General features: G+C 49.3%; 1 protein-coding gene across 3 annotated transcripts in view; it reads left to right on the top strand.

Annotated features, from left to right (window-relative positions):
• The window catches only part of BPTF (bromodomain PHD finger transcription factor), a 1,660,779-nt gene that overhangs the window by 217,032 nt on the left and 1,418,320 nt on the right, over positions 1-25,427 (top strand). For all 3 annotated transcript variants that reach the window (XM_086930929.1, XM_086930930.1, XM_086930928.1), the window contains exon 8: positions 12,239-12,591. In XM_086930929.1, the coding sequence (XP_086787055.1) occupies positions 12,239-12,591 (353 nt within the window). The remainder of the gene's footprint in view (positions 1-12,238; positions 12,592-25,427) is intronic.

Genomic DNA, 25,427 nt, shown 5'->3' with positions numbered 1-25,427 from the left:
TAGCACTAGGATCGACTATTGGCTTCTCTCCCCGGGTGTGGTTGGTTGGGTGGATACACACTCTACACTCCCACGTACCTTTTCAGACCACTCTCCTATACTTTTGACTCTCCTGGTTCCTAGACTGGGAGGGTACGAGAGGCAATGGCGCTTCCTTGGCAAGGCATTGGCTGACCCAGTTTTTAAGGAAGACATTCGCAAGGCGATAGACTATTTTGAGCTTAACACGGGCACTGTTGACACATGGGCCACATTGTGGGAGGGTTTCAAGGCCACCATCCGGGGGGTGTGCATCACGAAATATGTTGGGTCCTTACGCGAGATCCGAGCCACAATGACTCGTATTGAGAAAGACATTTCCGTGTTGGATAGTTCCAGACTCCCTGACCCTGATGGCGCTTTAGAGGCCCAACATCTGGGCCTGCTGCAAGACTTCAAGGACGCCGCATACAGGGAATTGAACTTCTTGCATACCCAACATACAGCTAGACAACACGGGGAGGGTGACAGACCTGGTAGGCTCCTAGCACAGCTACTGCGCCCCCCCGGCAGGCCTCCTATATAACTGACTTGGTTGATGACTCTGGCGTTCGCCACCAGACCACCCCTTCCATATGCGCTACCTTCCTGTCCTACTATAAAACACTATACACCTCCTCCTTGCCTGAAGACCGTTGTGATCCTGGCCCCTACATTGATGAGATAGCCATCGTGTTTCTGGAGAAGGGCATGCAGGATTTCCTTGCCGATCCCATCACACCCGAGTACGTTATTGAGGCTATCGACGCCTTGAAGGGCTCCTCGGCTGGACGGCTTTTCGGCCGACTTCTATAAGGAGTTCAAAGACGAGCTGGTGCCCCACCTGATGGAGGTGTACTCAGAGGCATTGGAAACCGGCGTCTTGCCTCCCACACTTCGAGAAGCGGTGATCGTGCTGCTGCCCAAGCCTGGTTGTGACCCGTCCCTCTGTGGCTCTTACAGGCCCCTATCGCTGCTCAACCTTGACTACAAGATCTTGGCCAAGGTCCTCGCAATCCGCTTATCGCTCCTGGTGGAGCAGATTATTTCCCCTGCCCAATCCGGATTCGTCCCCCACCGCTCCACCTCCTTTAATCTTAGAACTCTTTTTTCTGTCCTACACAGAATAGACCCTGACACCCCGGCGGCGGCGGTGTTTTTGGACGCCGAGAAGGCCTTTGACTCCCTGGAGTGGCCTTTCTTTCTGTCTGTTATGCGACGGATGGGCATGCCCCGCAATGTTCATCGCCACTGTAGAACTGCTCTATACCGCCCCTAGGGCGCGACTGCGCCTTAATGGCACCATCTCTGATAGCTTCCCACTCTTGAGGGGCACCCGACAGGGCTGCCCTCTTTCCCCGCTGTTGTATATCCTAGCCATGGACCCATTGGATCGTCACTTTCAAGAACGGCATTTGCATCGTGGCCTCCAGTTTCGTACTGGCCCGCTCCTCATCTCTCTATATGCGGACGATACCATACTCTATGTCCGATCCCCTGAGACGAACCTGGAACCCCTTCTCCTCGAAATAACCCGGTTTGGGGAGTTCTCGGGCCTCCGTATCAACTGGCGCAAGTCTGATATTTTCCCTCTTACGCCCGCCACAGTACGTTGGGACTGTCCATTCCCACTCGACTGGAACGCGGACTCGGTGAAATATCTCGGTATCCACATACACCTGGATGCAGTCTCCAAGGTCCGCCTGAACTACGGCCGGGCCTTGGACTTTCTGGAAGATAACCTCGCCCACTGGCTTCGCCTTCCTCTTTCCATGGCAGGATGCATAGCTATCATAAAGATGGTAGTGCTTCCCCGTTTCCTGTACCTGTTCCACAATATGCCGATTCCACTAACCAAGGTTTTCTTCACCCAGCTACGCTCGTTGTTGCTGCGACTGGTTTGGGGGGACAAGAATCCGCGAGTCTCCTGGCGAACCCGGACTCTGCCCTATGAACGGGGCGGTTTTGGAGTACCAGACTTTTACCTTTACTATCTTGTTGCTCAGTGCGCTTACGCACACCCCTGGTTTCACCCTGACGCCCGGATACCTCATCTGAGGCCGGAGGCGGACCTAGCGTGGCCTGTTGCCCTCAAGATGTTACTACCTAGGGGCCTGCCCCGCGATCCTCAGGATATCCAGACTGCCTCCACTTCTTCCTGGGCTTGGATGCAGCTGCGTCGACTGCTCCGGAGGGACGTGTTATATTCACCGGCTCTCCCACTTCCGAACCCCCACTGGCTCCCTATCACTTCTGAAACGGTGGTCTGTCGTACTCTTTCCAAATACCAGCTTAATACCATTGGGGATTTGTTCCCGGAAGGACACGTCTTTTCGGTTTCGGAAGACCACCGTTTTACCGATCGGACGTTCATGGACTCATTCGTTCTTACCCGGTTGAGGTCCATGCTCAGAGCACAGTTTCCCTCTTTCTCGCTTCCTCCCGACGAATTGGAGGCCCTGACCTTCTTGATACAGTCCCCCAATGGTGCGCATGTTGTGTCTAAGCTGTACAAATTATGTGTGGCGGCACTTCCTGCCTCAGACGCGCGAGTACGTGCAGCATGGGAGGCGGATCTGGGCGGAGCCATCACTGATGACCAATGGTCCGCTTGCTGCCAGGCCACCAAAGATGTCTCCATCAATAGCAGGCACAAACTAATACACTTTAAGTTCTTGCGGCGGCTGTACTTCACACCGGCCTTGGCTCACAGACTTGACCCGTCAAGGCCACATCACTGTCCCAAATGCAAAGCCCCACACGCTGACTTTGCCCACCTTGCATGGACGTGTCCCAAACTGCAGGACTACTGGTTGCAGGTACACCACATACTGGGTAACATTTTAGAATGCGTCCTGAGTCCCATACCTGAGATTGCACTGATTGGGTATGTTGTTGAATTTCCCCGCACCACGAGGAAACTTGCTGCCATTGGTTTTCTGCTCGCAAAAAGGGAAATTGCTATGCTCTGGGGTTCTAAGCGCATTCCCAACTCAAAAGCATGGCTCCGCAGTCTGGCCCAGTGCAACATAAACAATGTGGAATACTCCGCGCAGCTCCCAACCGCCTCGCCTCCTGTCGACATCTGGGGCCCATACAGACAGTACATTAGCAAGCTAACGCAGGCTGCGCAATCACAGGCGGCGAGCTCTCTAGTACCAGAAGGGGTGGGATAGCTGTTCTTCCCCCGACAAGACTGCATTGTCTACTGTGATGAGATTGGCTAGTTGTTTCTTCCCGCGCTGCGGCCGGGATGTGGAATGGTGCTGCAGTCAACCCTTTGGTGGCTGCCTTGCGGAGGGCTGTATGATACCCTGTTTCTTCGCTCGCTGGTCCCCGTCTGCCGTGCCTGTTCTGCTAACACTCACTTCTTGGTTACACCGGCATCCCGTGGTCACCCATGCAACCGCTATTACCACCTTGACATGATCAAAGTGTTGTTGTTCGCTCTCTCTCCCTTGTTGGCATTTCTCTGTTTGATGGTTTTTTGCATTTTGTTTATCTCTTTGCATCGTCTTTGTACATGTGCGTATTACTGACAGAACTAGAAAACGGAAAATGGAGTTTCTAGAATGTGTTGCACTGCTCATCATATTGTTGGTCACACCTAACTATGATTCATTTTGTATTCCTGTTTATGATGTCGCTGATTTTCTCCACACGATTTGTGACTGTATGCTTATGTGTACCGACCTGATGCGAATAAAGAGATTTAAAAAAAAAAAGAATGACCTTAGTGACTACTTTGCTCTTAGTTTACTTTGAGGGAGCTGGCTATGGACACAATACATAGCTTGGACCTGGAGATTGAATATCTTCTACGCATACCCACTAAGTGGACTCCAGAAGCTATCAATAAGTTGTCCTTCATTAAATCCAGTTCATCTGTTCGCTATTTGTTAGTGTTAACTCTCTGAAATGGCGAACGGCTTAGGGCATCACAAAATGCTAATTGTTTTCAATATGTTATGAGAGTTAATATCTGTCAACCCCAGAAGGTCTGGAGGAGTTGTTCAAAATGTTCAGTATGAGAAAGAATTTAGAATCCTTGAAATGCAGTTGTGCTGTGCCTATCTGGCTAGGGAATGAGAGTATTTTTAGAAGAATAGCCTCGATATCTAATAGACTTCTAGCCGCCCCATCACAGGAGTGATTAATTTGTCACTACTGTAAGATCTGGTTGGGGAAGGGAAAAGGGTCTGCCTCTGACCCATTCGCGGTTTGTTAGCCTCCACTGCAGTTCTTTCACAGTTGTCTCTGAGATCTGGACCATGTCGGAGAGGTTCCCTGATGCTGTGCCCATTGAATCTTCAAGTCCCACTGCAGAGCACGCATATGTCATCGGGCATGAGTTTCCAGTAGAAGGCAGGAGGCCATGAGTCCCAACAGCCTCAGGGTCTACCTCACCGAAATCCAGGATAGAGGCTGAAACATCGGTATCATAGCCTGAATATCCTGGCCTCGCTGCTAAGGAGGATAAGCCTGAAACTGCACTGTGTCCAGAACAGCTCCAATGAAAGTGGAAGGGGCCTTAACAGACATTTGGAGAGTCAGACACCCCAATGCGCGAGAAGGTACATGCATCTCTAGTCACCATGCTGCATGGTCCAGATTAGATTTCTGGCTGGTCTCCCCGGATGTGGCCGCCTGGACTGCCAGTGTGGATGGATTGGCCCGCTCACTGTCGGATCATGCCCCCCTGCTTATTAGAATTGAACATCCCTGATGCCCCAACTCATGCATGGGCAGGGATCGCGTTCCAGATGGATCTGGTTCCCTTGGAGTCGTTTTCTTCTGGACAGGTCTGCTGTCTTCAGGAGATTTGTTTCTTTTTCAAAGGCAGCAGGGTTGTTAGAGGTTGCTAGCTACAAGACAGGTCTCAGGTTCGCAGAAGCTGGAGTCAGGCCTGTAGGGCTGGGGTCAAGGCAGTCGTCGTCTTCAGTCTTCTTTGCAGGGTTAGCTTCTTGCTTCTTGGGTCACTTCCAATCTTGTTTATAGGTCTGCGGCAGACTTTAAATACAGCAGATGCTGGGTGGGTTACATGACAAAGGCGGCAGGCCTTTGAAGCTTCCCTCTTCGAGCACTGGCCCATCCTGGGGGAAGAGGTGTGACACCTCTGCCCAGGATGTGCATTGTTTCTGGTCCCAGAGAGCAAGGCCTCTCTACCCAGGGGTCCAGAAACATGTCTAGTGTAGGCTGGCTGCCTATAGCGGGTCAGAGGCCCCAAAGGGTTTGCAGTTTTTCAGTGGGCACCTCTGATGTGCCCTCTGGGTACAAGGTACAATACAACCCACACTGGCATCAGTTTGGTATTTATTGAAAGGAGTAGATTTATACCAAACTATCCTGTGTTCAATGAAGCCATCATGGTGCTGTGGGGCTTCAGTTGTTGAGTATCCAGCCTTTGTACTCTCAATGGTTTCCCTGGCACTCACAATATGAAGGAGTGGGCCACAGTATTGTATGCCCTTTCCTGTTATATAGTGCACCCTGCCTTATGGTTGACCTACCTATGCCTTCTGGCAGTGCTGGCTGGCATGATACCCAGGCAGGGTGCCATGTCGACTTTGTCGTTTTTTCCCTCACAGGGGCCTGCAGGCTGCAAAGGCAGTGACATGGCCCCAGTGAGGGGATCGTTTCAGCTCCCAGGCCCTAAGTACCCAGGCTACCATTTACTGGGGACTTACAGGAGGTAGGAGTACCCAATGGGGATTTGTGTTTAGGGAAGAAACACTGGCACAGGCGACCTGTTTGGCAGGGACCCTGTGCACAACAATTGAAACCACATCAAAACCGGGCATAATGTGGGGGATAACCATGCAAAAAAAGGCACTTTCTCATAAGCTCCGAAAAAAACATATGGGAAGGTTTATTACATTTGTAACCGATTAAAATTGGTGGTGCCTCAATATCAGCTGCTTGTTCTATCCAGTAGAAGCAAGCTCAATATTTTCTCTCCATTGTCTTTGCTTCTGGTGCGATGAAGCTTTGATGTTTTAATAGTTATTAATAGCTATTAACTTTTCAGATCCAAACAGTCTTATTAGTAATTTGACTTTGTCAAAAGATATAGTACAATTAAGGGCTGAGTGATCTGACCATAGGCATGGTTCTATTGGTTCTATTGAGAGACTATCTAACCAATTGAAAGTTGTCCAAATACCTAAATTATGATGACCTTTCATATTGGTTGGGCCAGAGATATATTAAGACAGATTAAGTGGTTAATTCAAGAAATTCCTTGCTATTAAATAGATTTATCAAATTGTTTAAATCGAACATATACGGTATTTAGTATATTTCCATGTAAAGCAGAATAAGTTAGGATTCAATGGGAAAAGTATCCATATAGTCTGGTGTAAGTAAGTGCCCTCTTTTTGCATGGTATCCTCCATTTTTGCCAAACTGCTGTTGTACGTTGACTGAGTGTGCCCTGGGTTCTTGCCAAACAGGTACCCATGGCCTATGTTCTTGCCCTAAAACTGCAGTACGACAAAACCCAATTAACACTATTTGGCCACAGATCAGTCCCTTGTAAAAGGTACCATAGGTGCCAAGGGCTCTGTGGCCAGGGAAGGTCTTTAAGGGCTGAAACACTTACTGTGCCATCCTTAGAGGCCCTGTACCTTTACACACACACTGCCATTGTATGCTGCGTGTTTTGGCGCAGAACAAAGTGAAGAGTCGACATGGCACACATCTGTGGCTACACGGCTTGTTTTTATTCCCCTGTGCCTAACTTGCTTTCTTGCCCAGACTTGTTTTTATTCCTCTGTGCCTGTACTTGTTTCCTTGCCTAAACATGTTTTTCCTTCCTGTGCCCAGTTCTCCCGCGGCCCCGCCCATTTTCCCGCCGCTGCGGCCCGCCCACCTGCATTCCTATTCGCTGCCCCGCTCCCGCCTCCCAGCTGCTCCTCCCTCTCACATCCCCTCATATGGAAGCCGCTACACGGCTGCGCAGCGGCCACTCCGCTGGCGCACCTAAGGCAAGCCCGTCTGTGCCCTTCCGTGCCTGCACTGCGCCCAGCGTTAGGACCCCTGGACACCACAAACGCCACGACGCCCGACACCGCTACGATGCCAGAACCCTCCACGCACTCAACACCAGACGATCCCACACCTGCTTCCTGGCTGCCCCGAAGCGCACCCACTGAGCTTTCCCCTGCCGAAACTGCAGCTTCACAAGCATCCGCCCCACCATGCTGCCGACCAGGAAAGAACCCAACCACCTCAGATGCATCCTTCTCAACACTCGCTCCGCCAGAAAACATGCAGTTGAACTCTGGGACCTACTCGACTCAACCTTCCCAGACGTCGCCTTCCTGACGGAGACCTGGCTGAACCCCGCCTCGGCACCCAACATAGCCATAGCCATCCCGGAAAGCTACAAGATCACCCGCAAGGACCGCACCAACAGAGCGGGAGGAGGAATCTCCATCGTCCACAGGAACACTCTGAGTATCGACCAACACCGACGACACCCTCAGCACCGCCGAACACCTGCACTTCCAGATCCACACCGACCCCAACACCACCCTCAGAGGAACCCTCATCTACAGACCGCCCGGACCCCGACCACAGTTCAGCGACTCCATCACCGACTTCGTCAGCACACACGCCCTCGCCTCCACTGACTATATCCTTCTCGGGGACCTGAACTTCCACCTCAAGAACAATGACGACACCAACTCCAAAACCCTGATCGACAATCTAGCCAACCTCGGATTCAGACAACTCGTCACAACACCCACCCACTCCGCCGGTCACACGCTTGGCCCCATCTTCTCCGCAAGACCCCACGTCTTCTTCAACCATACCACCGAACTCGACTGGACTGACCACCGTTGCATCCACTTCAAGAAACCCACCACCGCACCGAACAGATGCCTCACCGCTGCTGAAGCAAAGTCACAGAAGACCAGCTAACCACCACCCTCGCCCAGAGCCCTCCCGCCGACCTACAGACCCTGGCACAGTCGTCCGCAACCTCAGACAGTGGATCAACGACTGCGCCAACACCCTCGCCCCGATCAAGAAACCCTCCAACAATCATACCAACAAGAAAGCCAGCTGGTTCACTGAAGACCTCCGGGCCTCCAAGCAAACCTGCCGAAAGCTGGAGAAGATCTGGCTCTGTGAACGAACACCGGACAGCCACGCCGCCCACAAGAATGCCACCCGCAGACACCATCACCTCATCAGATCTGCCAAAAGGGCCTCCTTCAAAGACCGCTTAGACAACAACGCGCACAACAGCAAAGAGCTCTTCAACATCGTGAAGGAACTCTCCAACCCCAGCTCCAACACCAATGACGTCCCACCCTCGCAAGACCTGTGCAGCTCGCTGGCCACCTTCTTCCACCGCAAGATCACAGAAATCCACAACAGTTTCAACGCCAGGACCGCCCCGACAACCACTGAGATCTCCGCCCCCGCGACCACCATCCGCACCAACCGCCTGCTCTACTAGACCAACATGCCCACACCACATCTTCAACAAAGCCAGCACATCGATCGCACCCCATCTCCGGAAAGTCATCAACACCTCCTTCGAGACAGCAACCTTCCAGGAGAGCTGGAAGCACGCCGAGATCAACGCCTTACTCAAACCCAAGGCGGACCCCAAGGACCTCAAGAACTTCCGGCCCATCTCCCTGCTCCGGTTCCCGGCAAAGGTCATCGAGAAGACCGTCCACGAACAACTGACCCACTACCTCGAGGAGAACAACATCCTGGACCCTTCCCAGTCCGGGCTCCGCAGCAACCACCGCACCGAGACTGCCCTCATCGCCGCCACCAATGACATCAAGTCCCTGCTGGACAACGGAGAAACGGCGGCCCTCATCCTCCTGGACCTGTCAGCCGCCTTTGACACGGTCTGTCACCACACACTATAAACACGCCTCCACAACGCTGGGATCCAAGAGAAGGCCCTGGACTGGACCACCTCCTTCCTCTCCGGCAGAACACAGAGCGTCCGCCTTCCCCCCCTGCCCTCAGCCCAACTCAGTTTAACATCTACATGGCACCGCTCGCCCACGTCGCCCATCGCACGACCTCCACATCCTCTCCTACGGCGATGACACCCAGCTGATACTCTCCCTCACCAAGGACCCCCACACCGCCAAAACCAACCTTCACGAAGGAATGAAGGCCGTTGCTGAATGGATGAGGAACAGTCGACTGAAGCTGAACTCTGACAAGACGGAGGTCCTCATCCTCTGATCCAACCCTTCGGCCTGGGACGACTCCTGGTGGCCGACCGCACTGGGAACCGCACTGGGAACCGCTCCAACACCCACGCACGCAACCTAAGGGTCATCCTCGACTCCACCCTCTCCATGACTAAACAGGTCAACACCGTCTCCTCCTCCTCTGCTTCAACACCCTCTGCATGCTCCGTAGGATCTACAAGTGGATCCCCACTGAAACGAAAAGAACAGTCACCCAGGCCCTTGTCAGCAGTAGGTTGGACTATGGAAACGCCCTCTGCGCAGGAGCCTCGGCCAAACTCATGAGACTACTCCAACGCATCCAGAACGCCTCTGCACGCCTGATTCTCGAAATCCCTCGCCGCAGCCACATCACACCCCACCTGAGAGACTTGCACTGGCTCCCAGTCAACAAGAGGATAACCTTCAAGCTCCTCACCAACGCACACAAGGCACTCCACAACACCGGACCAACGTACCTCAACAGACGACTCAGCTTTTACACCCCCACCCGCCAGACGACTCCGCTTCTACACCCCCACCTGCCAGCTCCGCTCCGCCGACCTCGCTACAGTCCCCCGATTCCGAAGAGCGACCTCAGGTGGCAGATCGTTCTCCGATCTCGCCGCAAAGACCTGGAACACCCTCCCCATCCACCTACGGCAGACCCAAGACCTGCTGACCTTCAGAAATCTCCTCAAGACCTGGCTTTTCGTGCAGTAGCAGCATTCCCCATCCTAGCGCCTTGTGAACCTTCACGGATGAGTTGTGCGCTTTACACATGATATGATTGATTCATTGATGATTGAAACAGTGCACATCCTGGGACGAGGTGCCAAGCCCCCTCCCCCAGGATGGGCTGTTTCTACGAAGGGGAAGCTTCAAAAACTTGCTGCCTTTGTGAGATTCCCCAGGCCATTTGCTGCTTCCAGCAACCGGCCCCAGCATCGTATACAAAATGAGGTGCACAGAGTCCAGTGGAACCCTAAAGGTAGGCAGAGGTAACATTAGATGGCACCTTACTCTCTATTTGTGGTAGTTTGGGCGAGCAATAAGGCTTTATCAGAGGGTATTGTTAAGCATTTGTTGTACACACTCGGTCAACAAATGATGTAACACACTCAAAGACTGAACTCAGACTAATTTGTTTTGTATAAAAACATTGTTATTTTATTTCTAGACCCAAGCCAAGTCTGGCACTGGTAAGTGAAATAAATGTTTTGCAAAATCGTATGCAGTGTTTTGTAATTGAATGCAGGTTCAAATGAGGTTGATATAAGTATAGGTTAGTCTTGGTTGGTTCTTGTCTGAGAAGGCAGGGTTCAGGGGTGCTCCTAAATACTAGATTTAGGGGTCTTACAGGTAAGTAAAGTTTGGGAACGATAGATCCCTTCCTTCGGGTGGGTACACCCCCTATCATGCCCCTATTATGCCACCCTCGAGTGGGCGGGGGGCATATGCCTCACTCTGGTTGGCTGGGTCACTGAGAGTTGTGCTTTGCCTCGCCCACCTGAGGGGTGGGGTTGGCAAAGGTGGACACAACTCCCTGCTTTACTTGGTTTTGCCGCCGATTCTCCCTAGTAGGGGGTCAGAGCTGGTAGAGGCTAGTTGCTGGAAGCAGCAAAATGAATGAGAAAGCTCACAAAGACGGCAAGCCTTTGAAGCCCTCACTACCCAACAGCATACTGACTACAAGCAAGTCTTGCAGCAATATGCTAAATTCTTTAACTTAACCCCATGTTAGACAAACTGGTGTACCCTTGATGTGGACACTGGGAACAGTATACCCATCAAAAACAAAATCTGTCTTTGCTCTGATCAAGTTAAGGAGAGCATCAGAGCTGAATTCAGCAAGATGCTGGAGTTGTGGGTTATTGAACCCTCTGAGAGTCCCTCGGCCAGCCCAGTGGTTCTAGTCCCCAAAACCTTAGCCACAGGGTGGAAAGTGAGAAATAAGGTTCTGTGTGGACTACAGGGGGCTCATATCTGTCACGCAGACAGATGCTCACTCTATCCCAAGAGCTGATGAATTGATAAGTTAGGTGCAGCCACATTTCTGAATACCTTTGACTTAACTGCAGGGTACTGGCAGATTGGCATGGCACCAGGAGCAAAAGAAAAGAGAGCATTCTCCACATCTGATGGACATGAGCAGTTTACTGTTATGCCTATTGATTTAAAGAACACCCTGACCACCTTCCAAAGGTTAGTGAATCAAGTCCTGCCAGATTGGAGTCCTTTAGTGCAGCCTATCTAGATGATATTGCTTTCTTTAGCTCCACCTGGCAGGATCACCTGATCCACTTGGGGAAGGTTTTAAAAGTCCTGCAAACTGCAGGTCTAGCTATCAAGGCATCCAAATGCCAGATAGAGCAGGGAACTGTGGTGTACTTGGGCCGCTATGTTGGTGGAGGCCAAGTGCAACCCTTACAGCCTAAGATCCAGGTAGGAGCGCACTACACATTTCTTCCTCCAATTGCATAACAAATGTGACATTTACGCTCTCAATCATAACGTCTCCTTCTAGCAGCACCATCCATTAACGGATAACTTTACTGGTTTAAGTTGAAGTCTGCATGCTCATGCATTTTGGATTTCGGCTAGTAGATCTAGAGTCTGTCTATAAACCAAAACTTAAATCGTGAAGGAAGTGACTTGTAATTATCCAACCCCTACAGTAGATGGAGGAATAGTGTAGAGCACATGATCCACAAACAGCAAACAGTTAGATATAGTTAAACTACATTGGCCTTTCCTGTTTGTTTAGTTTAAATGGAGGATTTCATTGTAGATTAAAACTAGTCTACCATCCTTAGTATAAAACAGTCAATGCTAGTTCAAACCTTCTCTAAAAATATCAGTAACGATTTTTAGAACTACCTTCTATAAGTGGTTTGATTAGACGTTTACAATCGTAGAAATGTAATTTCAAAATAGGATGTTTAGACCATAAAAATGAAGTAAATTCTTTTTCTAATTTTATGCTGCTTTTTTCTTTTAAATCTAAGATCCTAGTGGTAAACACTCAAGGAGAAGTGTCACGTTTGAATACCAAGAAAGAACTAGTAATGAAGGGGAATGTCAATTTGTTTAAATTGGGACAAGAAGGAAAGTATCGTATATATCACAACCAGTACAGCACAAATACATTTGCACTAAACAAGCACCAGCACCGAGAGGACCATGACAAGAGGCGGCACCTGTCCCATAAATTCTGCATGACACCTTCTGGGGACTTCAAATGGAATGGGTCTGTACATGGGACAAAGATCCTGACCATATCTACATTGAGACTCACTATCATTCAGTTGGAAGGCAACGTCCCAGCAGCATTCCTTCATCCCAACTGGGCTTCTCATAGGTAATTGAACTTTATTCATGTTCTAAACTATTCATTGTTATCCTTATTGCCTTTCCGTCCCCATTTTTTCAGATGGTAATTGTGTCCTTTGCTATACGTTCTAGCATTGTTTATTGGCTCTTGGTAAACTGATTTTTAAGTTTTGTGTTTCTTTTTTTCTTCTACACAGCTGTGGTATGCTTTGCATTAAGTAATCCCTAAAAATGCCATTACTTTAGTGTGAGGCTTTTTCTTAGTGCCCCCTGTCAGTCAGTTAGGCTTACAGTCAAGCTGAATGACAAGTACTCTCTTGTTAAAGAATTACTTTCTCAGATGCAAGCAGTCAAGGCTTACTCCAGGAGAATGGCCTTGACTTGCAGCGGTTTATACATTAGATAACAATTAATATAACGTCCAAGCAGTTCCTTACTTTGAAAATAGAAAGCATTTTTACCAGTTAAATTTGGCTCTAAACTAGGGTCTATGCCTTTGGATGTAGCACTCATCTGTAAGACTAGTCCCAAAGCAATAGCCACTTATGGTGCTGGTGTATGGGGGATAACAGACTATTCACCGATACAAATCAGGAAGAAAAAAAATGTTTGTGCAGGCTTTTGTCACTTGCTAGCAGCATTCTCTCGTCAATAATGCACAAGGAATTAGATTTACAGTATTTGGCTGACAAAGTATGGATGGCACCTATATTAATAGGACTTTCTATTTGGTCCAGATCTCAGGTAGCACTGACACAGTCAGCGATCAATGATGATTAAACATTTTCAGGGGCCCACAAGATCAAGTGGCTTAGCTATGTGAAGAACGAGTTGCGATCAATAGGTAGGATAGAATTGTTTACTGATACGTTGTCCATCGACTGACGGAACAGATAACTGGTAAAATGGGAGCTACTGCATCTGATAGCCGAAAGAGGGTGGGAGGGTGAGCAGAAGAAGGGTTTGGTGAGGATGTATTTTCCTATGTACACTACATCTAGCATTGTGCCAGATCTGCTGATGGTGCCCTGTCACCAAGGATTTCTTCTGCTATGATTTAGCTGGCTTACCTTTTGGTGTCTTAGCTTTACAATGTTTTTACTGAGAGAGATTTAGCTCTGTGCCCATGCAGTTCAGTTACACCCCAATCTCAAACGCACATGTTTTTTCCTGTGAGCTTTATAAAGAACAACATTTGGATCCTAAAGCTCCTATGAGGATTTTAAACGTGCAAGAGTCTTTAGGGTGTCTACAATTGCTTCAGACTGCGCAAGTTTGTGTAAGTGTATATAGATTTATTGCATGTCATGAAAAGCAAGAAATTCGTTGAGAAATAAGGATGATTTATTTGATACTTGCCTGCTTTAGTACCATTTAAGTGAAATGTTTTATGAGATGTTATTTTATATGAACTAAAGCACTTTATTCGCTCTTGTATTTCGAGATTAACTTGATTGTACATATTTTTGGATTACTAGTGTCTGATTAAAATTTTAAATTGTAATTTTAATTGTTTTAATGTGTATGCTTTTATGGTTTGTTTCTAAAACCAAATAAAGTACTTGAACTGAAACTGTTATGTAAAATATTCAGCAATAAAAACGAAGGACATTGGAAATGGAAAGTACCTTCCACCTTCTGGCCCAGTTACAACCGTACAGGTGTTTGTAGATGCATTACGCTAGGTGCTAGACATTTGGTTAACATTGAAAACTATGGCCAGTGTTATCCTCTGTAAGGAACTTTGAGGAAACTATTTTGCAGTCAGAAACCTCCGCACTGCTGTGTTAGTCAATGACTGAGTGGCCATATTGAACGACAAACTGTTGCTGCTTTTGTAATTTGTGTCTTGCCCTCTGAATTAAAGATATACATTCCAGATATTGGTCCACATATGAACGTCCAGAAAATGCAACCTCTTCTAGCATAAAAACCCATCTCACAAATCAACAAGACCCACCTTTATAGAAATGTTCTTAAGATTCTTCTATGGAATTATTTAGGGAGGGAAAGACCTGAATTCCGGTCACTACTACAAAGCACAGTGTCACAAGACCAGACACAGGAGTTGAGTGTGTTGCCAAATGGACCCTAAATTAATGATAGTGGCTGGTGAATGTGTCATGACTTAAGAGGCATCTCTAAAAGACTCTCTGTGACCTTGGCGTGTCTGGCATGGCCATTCAAGCCATGTATTCCAGTGGTAGGGGCAACCATGGGGCAGGGGTACCCACAGATTGGAACAGGGTGGCTGGTCGCCCACTGGCAACTGATCACTGAAATATAATCTTGACTATAGCTTTAGCCTGCAATATCCTCAGAAACTGAGATGCTTGGAATCTGGTTCCATGCTTGATGTGACCTTCTGCAGGCAATAAGTTAGCTGAAGGTTGAATTCCAGATTTCTTCTGACCTTTAAAGAGCGCAGAGGAGGTAAGTATAGGTGTCCAGTGGGTTTGGGGAAAATCTGGGCCATCTGAGTGATTAAATCAAGGGAACATATTCTCGACCCAGTTGATGCTGTCTGGCTGAGGGAACATTGTGTCTCAACCTGATCAGATGCCCTTGGTGCTTCCAGTGATCTGGATCTGGACTCATCAGTGTAATTAATCTCCTTCTTGAAAGTAAACCTCTCTCAGGTCTCCACAGGTCCAGCTATAAGGCAGTTTTACAGGCTTCCCAGACTAAGTCTGGAAGGATAGTATCAACAAACACATTTTTAGACTTCTCTCCTGGTGCTGTGGCACTGGACCTCAGCAATAAAACTTAATTTTTGAATCTGGTATTCGCTAAGGAGGAAGCAGGTGTTTCTCCTGTGGCTGGGTCTGGCTATTCGGAGAAGGCATCACTTTTCAGATATTCAGACTCCTTTCCAATAATGGGTGAGCATTGATCCAAATTTTTTTTATTTTTTTATTTCACATACTCTTTCCTGCGGTCTTCTCTTAGACCAGGTTAGGCTAGCTCTGCTGAATATTTAATGGTTCTGTTAGCTGAACCATTTTACAGTGGCTGTTTGTCAAAGACAGGAAAGAGGTGGTAATTTTGCCTCTGGCAGGCAAAATCTGGCTTCTTCATAGGGGGAATGGGCTAGCTTTCTCCCAGAGGCGCAACCAGTATTGAGGGAGCAAATAACCCTCCACTAGCATATTCACAATCTTATGCAGCACATTTCTACGGCATCCAATGGACTCCAACATTCAGTAGTCTGTTTGCCACACAGGAATCGCACATGCACTTGACATTAAACACTGAAATCTCTGTACATGACCCAAGCTTAATGTAGGCAGATGGCCCCAATTATGTGGAAGCTTTGTAGAAAGGGAGCCATTAGGCACCTCTGCCACATGGGTGCAGGTAAAAAAAAAACGGTGCCTCTGGATTAAAATTAAACCTCCATTACTGCCATTGTCATTTAGCCTAGATAGAGTAAGCAGCAGCTACCTTCAGAACTTTGTGTACAGTAGTCCTGTGCTCACCACTGGGCAGTTAAGAGGAGAACTTCCAGAAGGCTTGCAAGATTGTTGAGCCCCAATGAGGTTAGGCACACAGCTTTCCATAATAATCCAGGGTAGGGCAGCTTCACAAATCAATATAGAGCACTTTGATCCCAACATTTAGAGGTAATGATCATATGACACATTTTTTTATATACTGATATTGTTTTTGGTTTTTTTAACTTTACAATGTTGTGTATGTTCCAAGTTGATAACTTCAAGCACTTGTATCAGCATTTAATAACGTATGAATTGCCTCAACAAAGTAAGATTCTATGATACAAATACTCTTCACCGTGAATCATCATGTTTTCATCAACAACAAAATTATTCAATATTAGTGTAGCATTTGAAACCTTCAGCAATGGGCCCCTATTTTGGTGTGTTTCTGATATACCCTCCTGCACCTTATAAACAAGGTGTTCAGTCTTTGCAGAGTTCTTGATACCTCTGCTCTACTTAGCAATTATAGAGGCTTTTTCGTCTAGCCAGTGGCATGCTATGTTCCATTTGGCAATGAGGAGGCCCATTACAATTAGAGTTTAGACATGTTACAGGCTCCCTAGTTCTATCATGATCCCGAGGAGCACTAATTTAGGTTCTAAGTTCAATCCTCTGTCTGTCACCCTCCCCAAGGCTCTAGCAATGATGTGCCAGTACCTCTGTGTTACGAGGCATTTCCATATCGTGTGTTATAGTAGTCAGTGAAGTCAAGAGATCTTTATTCGGGATTAAAACATCCATAAAAGTACAAACAAAATACATTTTAAATCAAAAACAATACAATGCAAAGGTATGACAGCTGGAAAGCAAAATTTAAGACTAATAAATCAATGTCAATTTCATTTTCATTTTCACATTTATATATCAATTGTCCCTTCTTATTAAAAACAGATATTATATACAATTAAAATGATTATAAAACATGATTTAAAAGAGAGAGAATGGATGGTTAGGACAGCATCGTCAGTAAGTCCATATTTATAATGTGCAAAAGCAGCAATAACAATGTGCAAATTAGAAAAATATAAAGTGCATAGAAAGTGCAGATGTGCAAATCTTAAACATCAATATGTAAAGTGGCTCGTGATCTAACGGCAGCTTTGAGAAAGCAGCGCACCCTAAATATTACTTCATCCGTTTCCAATAATAGAAAGGACCTCAAAGCTATTCTAAAACTAGTCAATTTCTCTTTTCTACAATAGGGTATTAAGTAATGAGCGGAAAGTTTTTTGTAAAAACCACAGAAGAACAAAAAGTGCATAAGGCTCTGTTTCACGTTAGGGTTACATGGACAATTCATGGTTTCAAGGTGTCTATTGTAACCCAGGGGGAAGTTTAGTAAGTTTACTATACTCCCATCTCGAAATCGAAACAATAAGCTCCTATTCCATCTGCCAAGATGCAAACGTAAATACCTGTATGGAGGGCCTGGGTGTTTAATATGAGGTTCAGAGTGGCCCATATATTTCATAACAGTGCATTTGGACAGATTCTTCCTTTCTCGCTCTTCTCTATAAAGAAGATATAGTGCCCTAAAAATGATGGTCTTATGAGAACTATTTATTAGGCTGGGTGAAGTAAACAAAAAGCCATGTCCTACACTATCGAGGCAATCTTTTACCGCTTTTAACCACGGTATATAATGTGCCCTATCGCACTTTAAACAGTCTAAAATTATATCACGGGTCAAAGTGGCAGCCGGATTAATCCATATCTTTAGCCAGAAGAGTGCTGGTCTAGATCTTACAAAATCTTCTATATATGAAATGTTTAGTTCATTATGACATACATAGTGGGGGGAGCAAATAACCCCACCCAGCACCTTTCGACAGAACCTATTTTCTTCTGTTTGGAGACTGATGCAATTTGTGTAACCCCAAACCTCTGCACCATAAGTGCCAGTTGGAATACATTGGGTTTGGTAGATCTTAACTAGTGGTGTTATTACATCAGCATAGTTGGGTTGTTTCAAAGAGGTAACACTGTTTATTGCTTTACCCAACTTGTTCCTGGCATAAGATACATGTGCATGCCATGAGCCAGTATTTGAGAATAGCAGCCCCAGATAGGGGAAAGTGCAGGTGCTTTTCAAAACGTTTGACCCTGATTTAATCTCTGCAATTTTATAATTTTTTGGACCACAACTCATAATTAAGGATTTTTTGAAATTAGTGGTCAGGCCTAAATCAGCCATAAAGAGAACAAATCCTGAAATTAAAGTGCGAAGTGCTTTTGGGGTGCGGCCCATCAGGACCGCATCATCGGCATAAAGAAGGGTAGGTATGGGGACTCCGTTTACATGGGGTACATCTTTTGTAAGGGTGTTCAGTGAGCTACTCAGATTATTTATATACAAGATAAAAAGGAGGGGGGCCAGCACGCACCCCTGTCTGACCCCCCGACCTATTCTAATGTCGTCCGAAACTTCGCCAGATTGGTTTATATGCACATGTGCTCTTAAATCGCTGTGTAAAAAAGCTAAAAAATGGACCAAGTAATCATCCAAACCATAATCAAGAAGGGTGGACCATAGGCGGGAACGGTTAACAAAATCAAATGCAGAACTTAAGTCCATAAAACCAAAATATAAAGGGGATTTCTTAGCAGTATTATATTTTGCCATAATCAGACTCGGGTTCAAACATTGTTCCACCGTACCGACATTGCTACGAAAACCGAGCTGACTGGGGTGTAGGATCTTACTCTCTTCAGCCCAAGTTCTAATTCTTTTAAAGATAACTCGCCCCAAAACTTTCAAGGTGTTATCGATTAACGAAATGGGGTGGTAGCACCCGGGGTCTAGCCTATCACCCTTTTTGAAAATGGGGACGATTGTGCTGCAGGACCATGTTTCTGGAATGTGTTCGTTTGTTAAATTGTTAAAAACATTACATAATATTGGAGCCCAAAAGTCGGGCTCACACTTTAGTTGATCAATTGAGAGCCCATCAGGGCCAGGTGCCTTATTTCCAGCGCTTTCGGATATGGCGTCCTCAACCTCAGACACAGAAATATTAAGGGGGCTTAAAGGGGGAAGGGTCGGAGCAGGGTTGCTAGGTGTGGCATAAATTTTGGCAAAATGTTCAACCCAAATAGGTCCAGTGATGTTACAATGGATTGCCGTTAAATTTGAACCTATAGATCTCATCTTCTTTACCTCCCTCCAAAACCCAGTGGTGTCTTTCAATTCGGCTGAGCGTGCCAGGGAACTCCAGTGTGTTTTAAGCAATTCATTTGATCTGGTTCTTAGGGTAAATTTGTACTCTGCTCTGAGTAACCTTATTTGGGAGATGTCCCTGGGTTCGGCTTTTAGGGCAGCTCTCAACTTCCTATTTGCCTTTGAACAGGAGGCATCAAACCATCTAGGTGTTTCGTCAGCTTTACTCGAAGCAGGTCTGGAAATCTCACCTTTTATTACAGAGCAGAGTTCAGTAAATGATGTGATGATATTAACCCCTTGACCAGCGCTAGTAAGACAATGCTCAATGAGAACAGGGTGTTTTTTAATAATTTTTGCCAGTGTTCCCCTATTATCCACGCCCCTCCAAATTACCCTCAGTTTCAGTCGAAGCTTCAAGATTTCTTGCACCTATTTCATTTCGTGGGCGCTTACCTCTCGGGAGCAATAGGTGAATAACAATCGGGTAGTGATCGCTATAAACTTTACATACAACTTCGGCCTTTGTTAGGGCATTTGCAACAGGAGGTGAAACAAAAACATAGTCAATTGTGGTTCCGCTTCCATGGCCAATAAAGGTGGGTAATGGGGCGGCCCAGATAGATAATCCCCCACTAGGTCGACCAAAGGGGGGGGGGGCAGAAACAGTCCTGTTATAGCAGCTGTACCCCTCAAACAGCAGGTTATCAATACACCAGGTTTCTTGAAACATTAATATATCATGGCAATTGACCCAGTCCTTCCAGGAATTAATTTCCATCTTGGCCTTCAGGCCGGCGATATTCCAACTAAGGATTGACAGATTCTTATCTAGCTTCTTGTAGAAACCCTGGTCAATTTCTGGGGAGGATATTACTGTACTGTGCCCCTCTTGTTCACATGATAGTTTTGGTGCAGAGGTCTTAGCTATTTGTATGGGCACTTTAGGTAGTGTTTCTGCTATCTGGTCAAGGGCAGAGCACTCAGGAACAGGTTCTTCAGTGGTAAGTGGCAGTCAATCCAATGTTCCCAAATCTTGGAATACTGAGAACCTGTTGTGCAATGGGAATACAGGTGGGGGCTGCATCATTTTGTGTGGGGGCCGGTAAAAATAACTTAACGGTAAGGCGGTTACCACCGTAGATAGACCATGTTGAACAAAATTTTTATTCAACAGAAATTTTGCAGTGCCCGGGTTCCTGAAGTTAATTACAATACAGTCCCCATTGATGTTTTTAAAAAGAGGTCCTACCCAAGTTACTCGACGTGTGGATATGATCTCTTTAGAAATGTCGTAACCCACCCCCTTATGCTTCGTTAGCCAGTCAATACACTTGTTATGCAATTGAACCCATGATTCTCCTTGCCCTTCCCTAAGAGGTGGAATGCCAGCCAGAACTAAGACGCAAGTACACGCCTCAGGTGGAAGGTGTAAGGCGGGGCCTTGATGTTTAATAGGCCTGGTGTCTTCATGTGAGGTCTTGTTATAGCGCTGGCTGGAATTCATAGGGGCCTTCTGTGTTGTAGTACCTCTTACAGGGTTACTTTGAGAACTTTTCATTGGAGCATTAGTAACAACGTTGGGAGGGGAGGAGGATTTAGCCGAAGAATCTAGGGCACTAGTAACTGCATTTGACTGCGGAGAGGATTTGGACAAAGTGTTGGTCAAATTGCTTCCTCTTACGCTTTTAGTCACTGAAGATGTATTAGTCGATGGTGTGTTAGTGGCAGCCTGTGCTTCCTTAGCCCTGTTGATAGTTTGATTACCACAGGTGAGCACACGGGTGGTGGATTCGAAGTCTTTTAATAGACGTTCAACTCTTAATTTATCCAAACACGCTGTGCCTTTTCTCTTGGCATAGTCATTTTTAATTAAGTTTTCCAGCCTGTCAAGTCTTTTAAAAATCTGATTAAATTGTTTGATCATTTGACCTTCAAGTTGCTTAAAAATTGTATCCGTAATGGTCTCGATAAGATTCCCTTCTGATTTGGAGTAGTTACTATTTGTGTTGGTGGGCTCAGTCTGGGTGGAGGTAGACACTGGAATTGAAGAGCCATTATTTATTACTACAATGTCACCAAGATGGGATTGATCCTGTACGGATACTGTCTGTTGAGTTAATTTCTGTTTCTTTCCCCTACTCCACATACTTTGTGGTGTTGGTTGGTTTGCACTTCTTTGTTATAAATTAACTTTACTGGGCCCCTTTTTCGTTTAGCTCCTGTATTCTCTGTGACCTCAATAATTACTTCAGTAGTTGGTATTGAAGAGGCAGGGTCTGGTGCTATATAAGTGACGGTATTTTCGTCATCCAGAACAATGGGCACATTAACAGGGGGATGTGATGGTTTAACCACGATGACTTTAGGGGTTATATGTGTATTTCCATTTGTACTACTTCTTACACTCGATTGGTTTGTGGTAAGTGAACCCATGGAAAACCTCCTCTCAGTCTCAGCTATCTCATTAAATGCAGTTTCTATCAATGTCTCGAAGGATGTAATGAGGGAGACAGAGGTGTCAACACCCTGAGTTAATACATCAATATTGTTACTGATGGCAGTACTATCGCCCATTTTGTTATCCAAGTAGAGTGCTCACCTTTAGAGGGGAATGTTGGTGGGGTGGCCCGCCCGACCACTGGTGACCTCTGAGGGCCTCAGAGGGCCCGCCCTTTGTCCGGGCTTCGCCACGGGCTCTCCCGCGGGCGCGACTCGCGGGGCGAGGGGGGTGTCAGCCTTTTACTCGCGCCTCCGGGCGCTTGTGTGGCGTCACTGGCGCGCTGCTGCCCCAGCGCCTGCTGGGTAGTGAAGTCCGGTCCCGGCGAGTGCTCCGGTCCAGGCTACCTCCCGGCAGTGCTCCGCTGTTCCGCCGTTGCCCTCACGGCTCCGCTGGTGTCAGGGTAAGGTGCGAGTGCCTGGTGTTCCCCACTATGCTCACGGGGTCAGCCTTTTACTCGCGCCTCCGGACGCTTGTGTGGCGTCACTGGCGCGCTGCTGCCCCAGCGCCTGCTGGGTAGTGAAGTCCGGTCCCGGCGAGTGCTCCGGTCCAGGCTACCTCCCGGCAGTGCTCCGCTGTTCCGCCGTTGCCCTCACGGCTCCGCTGGTGTCAGGGTAAGGTGCGAGTGCCTGGTGTTCCCCACTATGCTCACGGGGGTCAGCCTTTTACTCGCGCCTCTGGGCGCTTGTGTGGCGTCACTGGCGCGCTGCTGCCCGAGCGCCTGCTGGGTAGTGAAGTCCGGTCCCGGCGAGTGCTCCGGTCCAGGCTACCTCCCGGCAGTGCTCCGCTGTTCCGCCGTTGCCCTCACGGCTCCGCTGGTGTCAGGGTAAGGTGCGAGTGCCTGGTGTTCCCCACTATGCTCACGGGGTCAGCCTTTTACTCGCGCCTCCGGGCGCTTGTGTGGCGTCACTGGCGCGCTGCTGCCCCAGCGCCTGCTGGGTAGTGAAGTCCGGTCCCGGCGAGTGCTCCGGTCCAGGCTACCTTCCGGCAGTGCTCCGCTGTTCCGCCGTTGCCCTCACGGCTCCGCTGGTGTCAGGGTAAGGTGCGAGTGCCTGGTGTTCCCCACTATGCTCACGGGGTCAGCCTTTTACTCGCGCCTCCGGGCGCTTGTGTGGCGTCACTGGCGCGCTGCTGCCCCAGCGCCTGCTGGGTAGTGAAGTCCGGTCCCGGCGAGTGCTCCGGTCCAGGCTACCTCCCGGCAGTGCTCCGCTGTTCCGCCGTTGCCCGACCGGCTCCGCTGGTGTCAGGGTAAGGTGCGAGTGCCTGGTGTTCCCCACTATGCTCACGGGGGTCAGCCTTTTACTCGCGCCTCTGGGCGCTTGTGTGGCGTCACTGGCGCGCTGCTGCCCTAGCGCCTGCTGGGTAGTGAAGTCCGGTCCCGGCGAGTGCTCCGGTCCAGGCTACCTCCCGGCAGTGCTCCGCTGTTCCGCCGTTGCCCTCATAGCTCCGCTGGTGTCAGGGTAAGGTGCGAGTGCCTGGTGTTCTCCACTATGCTCACGGGTGTCAGCCTTTTACTCGCGCCTCCGGGCGCTTGTGTGGCGTCACTGGCGCGCCGCTGCCCCAGCGCCTGCTGGGTAGTGAAGTCCGGTCCCGGCGAGTGCTCCGGTCCAGGCTACCTCCCGGCAGTGCTTCGCTGTTCCGCCGTTGCCCTCACGGCTCCGCTGGTGTCAGGGTAAGGTGCGAGTGCCTGGTGTTTCCCACTATGCTCACGGGGGTCAGCCTTTTACTCGCGCCTCCGGGCGCTTGTGTGGCATCATTGGCGCGCTGCTGCCCCAGCGCCTGCTGGGTAGTGAAGTCCGGTCCCGGCGAGTGCTCCGGTCCAGGCTACCTCCCGGCAGTGCTCCGCTGTTCCGCCGTTGCCCTCACGGCTCCGCTGGTGTCAGGGTAAGGTGCAAGTGCCTGGTGTTCCCCACTATGCTCACGGGGGTCAGCCTTTTACTCCCGCCTTCGGGCGCTTGTGTGGCGTCACTGGCGCGCTGCTGCCCCAGCGCCTGCTGGTTAGTGAAGTCCGGTCCCGGCGAGTGCTCCGGTCCAGGCTACCTCCCGGCAGTGCTTCGCTGTTCGGCCGTTGCCCTCACGGCTCCGCTGGTGTCAGGGTAAGGTGCGAGTGCCTGGTGTTCCCCACTATGCTCACGGGGGTCAGCCTTTTACTCGCACCTCCGGGCGCTTGTGTGGCGTCACTGGCGCGCTGCTGCCCCAGCGCCTGCTGGGTAGTGAAGTCCGGTCCCGGCGAGTGCTCCGGTCCAGGCTACCTCCCGGCAGTGCTCCGCTGTTCCGCCGTTGCCCTCACGGCTCCGCTGGTGTCAGGGTAAGGTGCGAGTGCCTGGTGTTCCCCACTATGCTCACGGGGTCAGCCTTTTACTCGCGCCTCCGGGCGCTTGTGTGGCGTCACTGGCGCGCTGCTGCCCCAGCGCCTGCTGGGTAGTGAAGTCCGGTCCCGGCGAGTGCTCCGGTCCAGGCTACCTCCCGGCAGTGCTTCGCTGTTCCGCCGTTGCCCTCACGGCTCCGCTGGTGTCAGGGTAAGGTGCGAGTGCCTGGTGTTCCCCACTATGCTCACGGGGGTCAGCCTTTTACTCGCGCCTCCGGGCGCTTGTGTGGCGTCACTGGTGCGCTGCTGCCCCAGCGCCTGCTGGGTAGTGAAGTCCGGTCCCGGCGAGTGCTCCGGTCCAGGCTACCTCCCGGCAGTGCTCCGCTGTTCCGCCGTTGCCCTCACGGCTCCGCTGGTGTCAGGGTAAGGTGCAAGTGCCTGGTGTTCCCCACTATGCTCACGGGGGTCAGCCTTTTGTTCCCGCCTCCGGGCGCTTGTGTGGCGTCACTGGCGCGCTGCTGCCCCAGCGCCTGCTGGGTAGTGAAGTCCGGTCCCGGCGAGTGCTCCGGTCCAGGCTACCTCCCGGCAGTGCTTCGCTGTTCCGCCGTTGCCCTCACGGCTCCGCTGGTGTCAGGGTAAGGTGCGAGTGCCTGGTGTTCCCCACTATGCTCACGGGGGTCAGCCTTTTACTCGCACCTCCGGGCGCTTGTGTGGCGTCACTGGCGCGCTGCTGCCCCAGCGCCTGCTGGGTAGTGAAGTCCGGTCCCGGCGTGTGCTCCGGTCCAGGCTACCTCCCAGCAGTGCTCCGCTGTTCCGCCGTTGCCCTCACGGCTCCGCTGGTGTCAGGGTAAGGTGCGAGTGCCTGGTGTTCCCCACTATGCTCACGGGGGTCAGCCTTTTACTCGCGCCTCCGGGCGCTTGTGTGGCGTCACTGGCGCGCTGCTGCCCCAGCGCCTGCTGGGTAGTGAAGTCCGGTCCATGCGAGTGCTCCGGTCCAGGCTACCTCCCGGCAGTGCTCCGCTGTTCCGCCGTTGCCCTCACGACTCCGCTGGTGTCAGGGTAAGGTGCGAGTGCCTGGTGTTCCAGTACCTCTGTGTTACGAGGCATTTCCATATCGTGTGTTATAGTATTAAAAGTGTACACCTAACACAATTAGGGTCTTTTGCTCTTCCCATGCGCCAAAGTCTTGTAGCACAGGGATATCAATGTAGGTACTTAAATTGGGTCAGGTGAAGATGCAAGGATGTGGCCAGGCAACATTTTCCCTTCTGTCCACTCCTCGTCCTCGAGTGGTTCTAAGTCAAGCACCCATACATTTCTCATCCATTGAGGTGTCTGGTGAGTTTATTTCTAGTGACCTGTAAAGCAATGAAATGCCTCCCTTTTCCAATCTATCAAC

The sequence above is a fragment of the Lissotriton vulgaris genome, chromosome 7 (genome assembly GCF_964263255.1).
Source record: "Lissotriton vulgaris chromosome 7, aLisVul1.2, whole genome shotgun sequence".
Lineage (NCBI taxonomy): Eukaryota > Metazoa > Chordata > Amphibia > Caudata > Salamandridae > Lissotriton > Lissotriton vulgaris.
Note: the sequence above shows the minus strand (reverse complement) of the source record. Positions and strands in the feature narration are given on the sequence as shown.